General features: G+C 41.7%; 1 protein-coding gene across 1 annotated transcript in view; it reads right to left on the bottom strand.

The window, feature by feature from the left end:
• The window catches only part of LOC135713478 (uncharacterized), a 294,247-nt gene that overhangs the window by 150,501 nt on the left and 130,552 nt on the right, over positions 1 to 13,194 (bottom strand). The window contains exon 3 of the mRNA XM_065236603.1: positions 9,927 to 10,075. Coding sequence (XP_065092675.1) covers positions 9,927 to 10,075 — 149 coding nt within the window. The remainder of the gene's footprint in view (positions 1 to 9,926; positions 10,076 to 13,194) is intronic.

Below are 13,194 nucleotides of genomic sequence, written 5' to 3'. Positions count from 1 at the left end.
CGTAGCTTTTAGTTTAAGGATTTCAAAGATCGTCGGTTGCAGTGGCTTGTAAACTGAACAAAAAAACGCGGTCCCAGGTCCTTTCATATTAAAAATGTATGGTAAGATCACTTGTTTATCGTGTATTTTGTAAAACTTTTCGTTGTCGTCGGTGCCGGGTTTGAATAGTTATAAAAACTTGAGTTACGTTATTATGTGATATGAGGAGCTAGGTGGCCTTAGAGCAACCGGTTTTGCTTACTGAGTAGAACATCATGAGCCTAATCTCAAGCCCCTCCACATTCAAGATTCGTCAATCGTTTTATTTGTTAACATGACTAGATGGTAATAACAGCAACTCGATTATTAAAAAGGAGCTCGTCTGCCTAGTGGCAAACTATTTTTGCTTACTGAGCAGAAGACCGTGGATTCAATCCCAAGCTCCTTCGCGTTATATGATTGTTAGGACATCAATTCAGCTTATCGTTTACCAAAACGAACCCAACCCTATTACACAATATCCCAGTGACTCCTCGTGGAAGTGCAGCGGTGTTCTCGGCTTCCATCAAAGCGAGTGTCACGTCAACACATTCCTACCCCTTCCTTTCTTGACCTGTGTTCGGGCGCGGCCGGCGCTGGTATTGCCTAGTTTGAGATCACCAGTATTTACACATTGAGAATGATTGCTAGTCCCAAGCATCGTCTATTGGTTCTCTGTGTAATTACAGCTAGTCTGGCAATAACAGAGTAGCAACCGTGGGCGGTCAATCATGCTCATGCTCAATTGACAGTGACGATGAGCTTTGAATGAGAAAGGGGCTCTTCAAATTATGGTCATGTGAGAATTAGTTTTCACAGAATTGATTGAATGGTTGTATTGGTTCATCTTCAAACGAATGATATGAAAAATAAAAGCACTGATCGCGAGTGATAATTATAATTTCAGTTTATGATGTTGGTCGTTGGCAACTATTTTTGAAAAAAAAAAGAATTAAGTGTTTTCGATCGAAAGTGCAACAAAAATGATTTTGAAAGTGTTTCGCAGTTGGGTGTGGTGAAATTCGTGCATTCTCGGTTGATTTTCAGTGAAAATTCCGTATCACAAAATTGCTCACCGATTCCTTTTTTGTTTTGCTGTTTAACGACAACGGGTGTGCTTTCGCAAGAGTGACGTTTATTGGATCCGTTTATTTGAAAGGCTTTTTTTTGTAACCAGCGGTTGTAAGTGTGCCTGCGAATTGCATTGCCTCCTGGGAAGCTGGTGCACCGTGTTCAGATGTCACGATTTCATCGTGTAGTTCTATCGAGAGTCTTAAAGAGACGATAGTTTTTGTTTAACTGCAGAAGGATATAAATGGTCCTCTACTCTATGGGAGCTCTTCGAAATCGCCGTGAAGTCATGGATTCCATTACAACATATCGGGTGAGATCTTTCCTTCATTGTTCTCTTAACATTCATTCCATTATTATATGACACATTCTAGGCTGGGTATGAGACGGTCCAAGCAGGGCACCCGATTGAAGCGATTTGGATGGGGACTTCCTGTCGTTAACAAATCGTGAATTAAAGGCAGGCTCTTCTTCCCCACTTATTGGGTCATCCCCTCGTGCGATGGTTTCTACATTTCCGGGTTGTAGGATTTTATTGTTGGAAGGAGATTCTATTTGATCCCGCGGACTAAGCGTAAGTGTCTCTGCTTACAGGTTCGCCCTCCGGTTTTGGCCCTTCATACAATGTTAAATTGAATACAATCAAGTGTTGTACTTGATCAAGTCGTACGAGGTGGACAGTCCATTGTCTAATGGTTGTGCCTGCAACAATGAGTGGTTTCCTTTGCATACATTACATACATTAATTTTCCTATCGAATTTCAAAATTTCCGCACCGCAGAGCCATACTTTGTTTTTTCACTGAAGTTGCATTTGAGTGCGCTCTCGAGTGCTCCTTCAGTGAAAACACAGAGCATTTCGATAATCCCCCTATCAGCATTAAACTATCTATTCGCGTTATTCACTGTTTTTACTATTGCTTGTGCATCAGGGGTTGGAAAATTAATACAACATGCATAAGCATGCTATCAATTGACGTTGGAGTGGTTTTTATGAGATTAAAGCTGAAAAGATTGTTCAGCGTTGTGAGTGTGAATGTGTAAATATGCATTAGAATCTCATCCGTGAATGTGGTCTGCCACATTCGCAAGCGAGTTTATTCTCGCAGGGATGCTCAATGAATGATATTTGAGAATGATTTTCCGGACACTGTCTGGTTGTATGATATACGACGCTCTATTTTCGTGGATCATATTGAATAGATATTTACTCTACTTTTTCGAGCTGTATAGTTAAAATTACAGCGTAAACTTTATCAGTACGAGGTCAGCGTTCCGGAAAACTTTTCTCTCGTTTCTATCGTACCGTGACAGGGTTAAGATTGTTCTGCCCTGCCACCGAGGATTGCAGCACCAGTTGATGTTTTCTTTTTGCAGATGTATAACTATGATACTAAAAACTACCCAACCATTATCAAGAGTAAATATTGCGGAGCTCAAGGGCACCATACCACACTCTCATCATAATAATTGCGTTGACATTCGATGTACTACATTTCAGTTTAGCTCTCTTCCTGGGAATTGCTTCAACCTGCATCCAACGCATCCGTGAAACATGCATATAGGACGGGCTCACCTCATTCAGATGAATTGCTCTTATCTTCTGCCCTGTCACATTAATCTTCGTTATCCGCCACGCGTTCATGCTTCGGAGGCGAGCGGTGTTTCTTATACATTTGCAAGAAATGGTTTTCATTCAGCAGCAGCAGCAGTCTCATCAGTGCCGTAGGTACTCTCTTCGCGCAAAATACACATAGCTCTTTTGATAGCATCTACAACAACAGGGACATCAGGAAGTGAGCTGATTAGGAGGTCTACGTGAACGAATTCACTGCCATTGCACCACCCCCCTCCCACAATTATGTTCTACCACGGTGGGGGCGAGCAGGCGAACGAAAAATGAAGCAAAAAGGTGGTGGCAAATGGATCGTGCTTTCTGCCGCCTACACACGCGCGCGCCTTAGACTGGTGGTGGTGCCGTTTATAATGAGAAACATTCATAATTGCAGCAAATGGAATGCACCGGGCATGACTGGTGCATTTTTATCACCGAGTTTGCGTTGGCACGAGATAAACGCAAATGAAAAATGATAGGCGAAAACTGTTTTGCACGAAGTGGCTCAGGCTGGCAGATGTTGCACTGTAATTTGTTTCGAACTGACAGGGAAATTGAAATTTTTTAATTAAAATTTTCTTGAAGTGCTTGATGGGCATTTTTGGCAATGAATGTTGATAATCATAGTTCTTTGGAATCTAGCGCGGAGTGTGGTACAAACAGTTTCTTGGCAATAACTGGAAATTCGCTGGATTAAAGTTCCTCTCACTCAATTAGTCGCAGTGCACTCAACTTTTAGCCAGATGAAGTAGGAGCATTCTAAAGCTTCACTTGTTCAAACAGTCGAGAATATATTCAATTTAAGTAGATCCTTGATTAGACTGATAATTTATTACCACACTCAAAGAGCACAACCAGTCGGAAAACTGCAACTATGTGTATCAACAGTATCAACATGTATCGGTTCCAATGCATCAGCTTCCTGTCTTTCGAATGAAACGAAGAACGTTGCGTTCATGTAACTTGCCTATGGGGCGCCATGCAGTGGATCGATTCCCCATGCACCTACCAACCTGTTGTTGCTATGTTTCGTGCAACTCATCCGTTAGAAAAGCGAGTACATTGAAAAGGAATATGTAAAGAGCAACAGAGTCTGACAGTTATCATGACAGCCCATGTCATGCAATGTAGTTTTGCATGTTTTAAATATCCTTTCATACTTGGAATATGCGGTGTAGAACAGCATTAGACACACCCACTGAGGAATGTTCATTAGGGTGCCAATGAAAATAGCCATCTTGAATTTTTTAAATGGTCCATGTGCAATATGTGTAATTACCTTGAAAAAAGATTCTGTGTAAAAGTTGGGCTCAATCGGACATGATTTGAGATAGCGTAAACCGACCAGATTTGAGTTTTTTTGAAACTCAAATAATCGCCCCAATGAAATTTCGCAAATAGATTTTTATTTTTTGATGTTAAATGACAAAACAATACATGAAACGTCGAGATCTGGTGATATACAGAAAAAAATTGTCAAAAATCATCTTTCTGGAATTCTGTTTTTTTTTAACGAGACATGACACAATGTAATTCATCACCTCTTAAAAAAATTATAAAACTAATAAAATAAAAACTATTTTCAAACAACTTGTACATCATTCAAAACCCTCACCAATACGTGATGTTTCACGAGGGTGGTTCATTTATTTTTCAATAGGGTGGTCCAAAAAATACATTTTTGAGCAAAAATCTAAAAATAATTATTATTTCATTTTCATCCATTACTAGAATTCTAAATGAGTCATTCCGTGTCAAGTTACCGCGAAAAATGTCAAAAGTAAAGTGGACCTCTTTGCACAAATTTGGAGGGGACGTTTATTTTGCTCCAAATAAAAAAAATCCAAATTCGTTAAATCGGTCAAGGGGAGCAATTTCTATTTCTCGTAATTTTCCAAAAAGCACATCATTTTTTTTGTTAATATCTCCGGAGCGAATAAACCTACAGACAACATAAAGTACTTTTTTTTCATCCAGGTTGATTACTTTTGATTGTCAATAACTCTAAATTTGCAACTGGTATTGCTTTGGTTTTGTTTATCAAGTTGCCGTTTTTTTAATTACATAGTTTTTTTTTTTTTTTAAAAGGTGGTTTGCGGAGCCCGGAAGAGACTTCTCCTGTGACTTGGAAGTGCAGAAGGCCCCCTCCACAATGATTGCTGGGGCTCCAGAAGGTAGTGCCGTAAGCTGTCATTGCTGTATATGCTGTCGATAATCGTTTGGTATTCGTCGATATTGCCTGGTCGTTTACCTTGGGGGTGTCATTTTCGTTGCGTTGATCGCTTATACGAGTTTTTGTCTGGTCGTGGTATATTTGAATGTTTGGTTCGTTGTCCTTAGGGGGGTAGCCGGGGTTTCATGCTTTGTGGTACTATTCAGTTTTAACGTTAAAATTACCGACAGCAGACTTCGTGAAGGGGTTCAGTGTCGCAAGTAGTGTCATGTTCGGTCGATTAAATTGAATTCTCGGAGAAAACCGTTGAGGGCCGCAGTTCTTGTCGGGTCATCCATCAAGGCATCCAGGATACTACCAGCAATGCTGTATAGCATGCGTGGGCCCTCGTATTGAGGGCAGTGACAGATGGCATGTTCGACGGAGTTTTACTTGCATTCGATGGTTCTTAGGAACCTCCCATTGGAAGATATCCCTTTAACCTTCCGAATGAAAGGCTCTCTAGCATCGTTCCGGGCGGAGGCCCATGAGTCGTTGGAAGCTTTGTTGACCCACTTTGCCGGAGGCCGCCAGGTGGTTGACCTCGGCGTTGCCACGTACCCCGCAATGATCCGCGCTCCAAACAAAGGTGATGTTGGGTGTGGATGTCTTCGATCCACGGGTGTTCGGAGAGGTATGAATGCAGAGCTTCCACTACACTAGTCGAGTCGGTAACTATTCTGTTATCTCGATGCCAACACTCATCCAGGTCACTGAGCCATCGGAGTAGCGGATGGTATGAAGATTGTATTTTTCGATTTAGAACTTGCCTTGAACTTGTTTTCTGATGGAGTAATCGGTCCAGGTGAACCCTGCTCACTGAAGGGAGCTCTTGGCTGGCCCACTTTATCAGGAGTTGGTTGGCCTCCATCAAGAGGAACCCTCCCTCGCCTGTAGTCTTCGCGTCCAGGTTGATTGCTCTACGGCAGATCGTGTTCGTAATTAGTCTTGCGAAAGGTGGGGAGCCACTTTCGATGCAGTCCGAAATTATGGTCCTGGGCTAGACGTGTGATTTCTATGCCGTATGTCAGCTTTGTGTTTATAATGGCCTTGGCCACATGGAGTCGAGTGAACCGATTGCTGTCTGGGTGCCGGCCTTGCAGGGTGCGCAGGATGTTAATCCAGGTCTTGCAGCTGGCCTTTGTTTCGTCAAAGGTTTTTGAGAAGGATAATTTCCTATCAAAGTAGTTTCTGACAGATGTGGATAATGGCATGTGGGTACACCAAGGAAGATTCGTAGTGCTTTGACCGTGATCCTGGCTACGACCAGGAGTATATCGTCCGCGTACATGAAAATGTATATTCCTTCCGGGAGGTTGCTGAAAACTCCGTTCATTCGGATGAGGAACAGGGTGGCCGCGATAACGGAGCCCTGAGGAGCACCTGTGCTGATCGGAAGAGAAGGCGTCGTGTATGGTTTGACCGAGTGAGTGGAAGTATGTGGTCGAGGTGATCGTTGGATTCGAGGAAGTGCATTAGCCGCCTGTTGATCATCCCCTCCATTAATTTGGTGGCGCAACAGATGAGGGAGATGGATCGGAAATCATCGCTTGCTTGTCAGGTTTTCCGGGTTTGGGGACTATGGGACTATGTGTCCATCAGTGTTGGTAAAATATCAAAAAATCAAATCTCAGCAATGCCCAAGATCACGCTTGATTTTCGTAGACAAAAATCAACAAGCATACAGCTGCGGTTGATTTTGCAAGCTGTAATATCGCAGCTTGGAATATCAAGCTAACAAAACTCACCAGCTGTAAATCTCAACAAACTGTGGTGAGATTGAGTTTAATGATTTTTGTTTTCCACCCGAACGCAACCGAAACTTCCAGAACGGCTGGCAGCAGTCGCTTCGTGTCTGCCATAGCAAACTATACTTGCTTATTCTAAGAAAACGATGTGCAATGGAATCATTTTTGTGTCTAGTCAACTACACAGCAAAAAAATAATTTTGATATCACGTCAAAGTGGATGCACTACAATCATGTCGAAAATATGGTGTAATATTACTTGCTAAAAAGGACAAAATTATCATTAATACAATGCATGAACTGACATTACGCTGCTTTTACTGCATTTGTTTATTTATGTGGTCATAAAAATTACATGAAATTTTCGACATGATTGTAGTGCATCCACTTTGATGTGATATCAAAATTATTTTTTTGCTGTGTATCCGCTTGATTTTTGCAGGTTGTGAATAGTCTCGCAATATCAAAGGAGCTCGTAAAATCAATATCAAGCATGATATTTTGTTCCAATATCACGCGTGATATTGAGAGCGTATGAGAGCGGAAAATATAATTTGATTGATGATTTTGCCAACACTGGTGTCCATCCATGAGGGATGGAGTCTTCGGACCAAATTTGATTGAATAGCTCTAAGAGCTTTAGTTTTCCAGCCGAGTGGACGTTTTGAAAGAGGATGTAACCTACCTCCACTGGGCCTGCTGAATTTCCCCTGGCCTTGGATAAAGTAAGGTTGAGCTCGTCCGGCTGGTTGATGTTTGAAGTTACAGGTTCTTCAGGGCTGGTGATGTTGGCGATTGATTGTGTTGATGCTGTTTTAGTTCGACTGAAGTGCTCGCTGTAGTATCCGATGGCGGAGAAGTCCGGAAAATGTTCGCCGAGGATGCCCACAATGACAGCCGGGTCCCGGGTGATAGTTTCTAAGTGTTATAGTGTCATGCCTTTACTCCTCCTTCTCCCGCTGATCGTGTCGATTCATCCCCATATCTCACTTCCTGAATACTCTAGGCTGATGCCGTTCTGGACATTTTCCCAGCTTTGTTGCTTTGCCTCTCGTATAGTCTGACGGCAGTCGTTTCGTTTTAACCTGTAGAGAGCCAAGGAAGCTTCTTTACTGGGATGCTCCAACGGTAGTCGCTTGACTGCTCTGAGAGCTTTTTGCCTTGCTCTTACCGCTTCCTTGGTGGTGGAACTCAGCCAGGGGAGGGCTCGACGGCTCAAGTTGGGGGTACTTCGTGGGATTGTTTCAGAGGCCGCTTGGAGGATCACTTCCTCTCGGTCGGCGAGTGTCCTCTGCGGGCTTGGAGTTTAGCCGAATCATGATTGGGTAATGATCGCTACCCATGGGGTCCTCATTGACGTTCCATAGGAGGCGGCTATCTATCTTTGCCCGTTGAATTTGCAACTATTATTCCTAAACAGTATTGATAAATATGTTTAATTCACGTTTGAAAACTTCAACCGCAATTTAAATTTTCAATTTTAGTGCACCACCTTGTTTCCCATCCTTTTTTACATAAGAAACACTTTAATATGATATTTGTCGTTGGGCATCTCCAACTATGTAAATCGCAAGCCTCACGCCTGAAGTAATTCAAACGACCCTAGGGAAATATTACATAAAGAATTTTTGTTCCAGATGGGAATGAAATAACGGTGTTGCTCTTATGGAAAGTATTTCAATTTCCATTTCATTTTTAGAAGAATGTGGTTCAGTTTTGATTTTTGCTCAAATAAATGTTTTTTTTTTTTTATAAATCAACCTTCATGGTAAAGCATCATGTATTAGATGCTTGTGATATTTTAAGTTATATTTTAGTAGTTTGAAAATAGTTGTGAATATTTTTAGAATCCAATTTATCAATGATCCATTTCTCATGGAAAAATTCAAAGTCCCAGAAAGTTGTTTTTTAACAAAAAATAAACACCAGATCTAGACGTTCCATGCATTTTTATGTCATGGCAACAAAAATTAAAAATCGATTTGCGAAATATCATGTAGGTGATTATTAGATTTTCTAAAAACTCAAGCTTTGCCAATTTTGCGGCAGCTTAAATCACGTCCGATTGAGCCCAAGTTTTGCACAGGGTCTTTTCCGAGGAAACACGCATTTTGAACATGCCATGTTCTGAAAATTCGAGGTTAAATTGCTGACCATACATTAATTGGCACCCTAATGTTCATAGAAGAGACTGTAGTGCTGCATGTTGAAGTGATGTAAGAATATGTAGAACAATTCATACGTCAATCAACCTGTTCACCTAGCTGAGAAATGGATTATTTTACTAATTAGAGATATTTGAAATTTGATATATATCACCATATGCACCATATCAGACAGGGGAAATTTCCCCCTATGTGATAGTGGTGTTAGTATGCGTGGGTGAGCCAGTAGTTACGCCAAACCGACGATAAAATGCATTGTTTACAAAAGCTGATAGGTCCCTTAGAAAAAGTAATCGAGATATTTTGTATAAAAGCACTCTTTGGAATTTACAGAGACAGATAACAGCGCCAAACGGTTTGAGACGGTACAACGTTGAACTGCAGTGTTGGAAGAAAACACGCACACCAACATCTATACATGTACAAACTCATACCACTGAGCTGACGGTACAGCGCAAATCAAAACAAGAAGCGGTGTCATCACTCAGGCTCACTTCGTTCCAGTGTGGTCAGTTCTACAGGTTTATCCGTAGATCTACGAATTTTTAGATTTACTATGGATCTACGGGCCAACCATAGAATTCAATGGAGTGTCCAAAATTTTAGGGTTTTTTTTTGGTGCCGAAGAAATACGACGGATTCTAAATTTGTTGTCTCACTTTAAAAAAAAAAGCTTTTTGAATGACCGTTTTTGGTCATTAAATTTAACACTAATCAACGCAATGGAAACAATTTTACCGATTTACGGATCGTTCTTCACGAACAATTAACAACACTACCACGTACTAGCAAAATCATAAAAATAAAAGATACTGCAACTGATCAGGGGCGAAATTACGCATTTAGAAACGAATTTTTTTTTCATGCAAACGTTCGTAGAAAAAGTGTTTCGTTACGAGAAGCACAAAGTGACCCCAGATCCAACGATACCAAAAAGATGAAATGGATTCTCCCGTTTTATCGATCCCATGAAGATCTGGTCAGATCTTGAGAGTGGTCACTATACCCGGGAAACAATCTGACCAAACACATCAACCCACCCAATTGTCATCGAATTTCGTCCTTTTGTTATAATGGTGAGAGTTATTGGGTACTTACATAGGGGGGATCACAGTAGATTGCTTTGCACCAGAGCGGCTCTGAGTGGTAACACACGCACAGACTGCACACGCCCGGTCCGGGTACGTACAGCAGACCGTGCGCCACCGAGTTTCCCTGAAAGTCCACGCAGTCCTCCTCGAGGCCAGCTGAAATGATAAAGCAAATTTTCCCGTTAATTGCGCATCACTATGTTTCAATAATGATTCACTTTGTATCGAATTGAAAATACATCTGCTCGTTGTTGGCTTGTTGACGGGCGCAATAGGGGTTGGTTATCGATTGTATTGCTTTTTCATATTGCTAGCATAGCATCTTCAATTATACGCCCCAGTGAATATGTGTCCACAAATGCATATGGAATGCCCCTGTACAGACCGGGTTGAAATATGTTCCCATAGATCATAGCAGAGCTGAAATTGCTAGTTTTAGTATGACGAACAAAAGGAATTTCCATGCAAAGCTTCGATTGTGGAATTGCATCCCTTTTGATATCAAGCTGGTCTCTCTTGTGGTTGTGCATTGCAATTGCTTTATGCTGTAAATCGGGTGAATAGCGTGAGGGGGAGCAGATGGGATGGATTTGTGCTATTGTTGAGAATTGTGATTGTACACGAAATGTAAGTTGATACTGATTCGTGGCGATGGTGGCTCCAGACGAAATCGATATCGTCGTTAAAAAAAAAGGTTCAATCTAACCCGTCACTAGCCCAATTTGATAAATGCCAGCTAACTACCTCGCTTATTTAGCTCTAGCGGATGCGGAAGGGGATAAATTGTTGTTGCTGGATCAGGTCAGTTCCGTTATTTTCGCTGTAAAATATCAGCACTTGTGCTTGAGATCGTATTGTGCCCGACCATGATGCTTTGCGATTATTGCAGGAATGCTTTTTCTCCCACTCCATCAAGAACTTGATAGTGTTCTAGAAGAGGACAATGGAAACGACTTGCAATTAAGCTTGTACGTATTTTATATTTCGTTCGGCTGGGTTTTCTTTGTGTCTTCTACTGGATGATCGTTCCGATTGCAGTGTAGTTGCTGATTTTGTGGAAATTGTTTTGTAGTACGTGGATAAGCTTTAAATCCATGGGTAGAATTTTGAGTTACAGAAAGATGCTGCTTTATGATAAGATTTAAAACTGTTTTGGACCACCATAGCGTTTGCGATCCGTTGAACAGAGTCAGTGATTGTTTGCATAAACGGGGTTTCCACTTGACATTTCACTCTGAGCCGAGCGTAGAAACAAACGACGAAGATAAATGGTTGGTGATGATACTCGTAAAGTGCTTTTAATTACGATAATGGACGAGAAAGTGACATAATACGGTATAATGTTCCAAACCGTTGCCAGAAAAGATCCAACGGGATGCAGCAACCGTGTTCATTGATGTTTAATCATTATGGGGTAGGGTAGATGAACAAGTTTTTGCACTAATGGAGAATCATAGTATATATAAATATATCATGAACTTATTGGTGTCACTGTGATTCAAGATGAGTAAAGCGGAATGAGTCTGAGTCGCTTTGATAAAATATCAGATCACGCTTTTAGCAGTGCCGGTGGAGTAGTGGTAAGCGTGATTGCCTCTCACCTCAATAGGTCTGGGTTCTATCCCAGTCGACACTGCCAGGATTTTCTGAGGCATAAAAACTCTGATCACGACTTCCTTCGGAAGGGAAATAAAGCCGCTCATCCCCGGTCTATGAGTGGATGGGTCGATAGGTGTGGGAGCTGCCTCCCTGGCGTTGGTAGCATTGGTGCTTTGCAAGGTAACAAGATAAACGGAAAACAAATCAAGGAAAAAAAAAGAAAAAAGATCACTTTTTGTTAATTTAGAGGTCTAAAGACTAAATACTGGAGTATCTAATCGCAGTAGGCACTTATTGAAACTAGAGCTAAAATCGAGTGTGCTAACAGTGTACCGTATGGGTGATAATGTTTGCACCATTGAGCAATGTCAAAATTAAAAAAATTCTCAAAAATTTCGTTTTCGAGATTTTTTTTATTTATTCAAAGGGGGGATGTTTCTCGGAGTCTTAAACTATGTTAATCATCGATCGAGTTTCCACTTGCTGCAAGTACGGCCTCCACACGCTTCATGACGCGCCATATTGAGTAATCAAGCGGATTAAGATCGGGGCTGGATGGCGGCCACATATCCTTCGCTCAGAACGGAAGATGTTCCTGCAACCACTTCTGAGTGCGGTTCGAGGTGTGGCACGGAGCCCCATCTTGTTGAAATAAGACATTTGGCTTCGTCCCGTACTATTCTTTGGTCCACCGAAGAACATACTTACTTAAAATCCCGAGGGAGACCTCCGTGTTGACCTTGTCGCCTTCTGGAATGAACACCGGGTCCATTTTTTTGCCCGCGGAAGCTACCAATCCAAACACCATAACGCTAGCAGGATGCTTGGTCAGATACACGTTCTTGTGCTCGTCGGCCACGTCTTTTACCGGAAGAGAACTCGTATACCGGTCGGATCTGGAATTTGATACAGGATCAACGGTAAACATGCTCTCGTCGGTGAACAGGATTACTGGATTTTTTCGCTTAAGGAAGTTCAAGATTTTCTTGCATCGTTCGACTCGTAGCTCCCGGATGCGGTTGGTAAACATGTGAGTTTTTTTTCCGTGCCCTCGACTTCGTCCCGCAATCTTCCTTTACGATCTTGCGTGCCGTAAAGTCACTGATCCCGTGTTCCTTTGCCATTTTCCTTATTGAACGCACTGGATTCACCCGAATCTTCCTTTTGATAGCAGCGATAACCCCGCGGAACCCGACCTGACCTCGGACGACCTGTGGCCACCTTCGCGGATAGTTGTCCTTTCTTTTCTCGGTCCAAAAACCCTTTTGAAAAACCCCACTCTCACGGCGATTGAAATGTCTTTTTGCGACATTTGCGTGTGGGGCAAATCACGAATACGCTGCCACTTCGTCATGGAGCAACTGTCAAACTAAGTAAATCATTTTCTTTTATACACAGCCTACTACGGTATGAGCTATTGGTTACGTGTTAAATTGTGACAAGCAATTCAAAATGAGTGTCACATCAGCGAATGTGAATCCTGAACTAAACTCTTTTTCTTAAGAAAGGGTTTGTCCAACTGCACAACTTTGCTGAAGACGGATACCATCCATATGAACGGGATCTGTAGATAACGTTATATAATGTATATTTAAAATGGCACAGCTTGATCATTTTTGTTTAAGCGCCATCTAGTGAGTAAATTCCGAGGGAAGTACAGGTATTAAATCAAAAAT

This window comes from Ochlerotatus camptorhynchus, unplaced genomic scaffold (assembly GCF_037179485.1).
Source record: "Ochlerotatus camptorhynchus isolate MF236.1 unplaced genomic scaffold, CSIRO-AGI_Acam_v1.1 ptg000556l, whole genome shotgun sequence".
In the NCBI taxonomy this organism is placed as follows: domain Eukaryota; kingdom Metazoa; phylum Arthropoda; class Insecta; order Diptera; family Culicidae; genus Ochlerotatus; species Ochlerotatus camptorhynchus.
The sequence above is the reverse complement of the archived record's forward strand: the minus strand, read 5'-3'. Positions and strand labels throughout refer to the sequence as shown.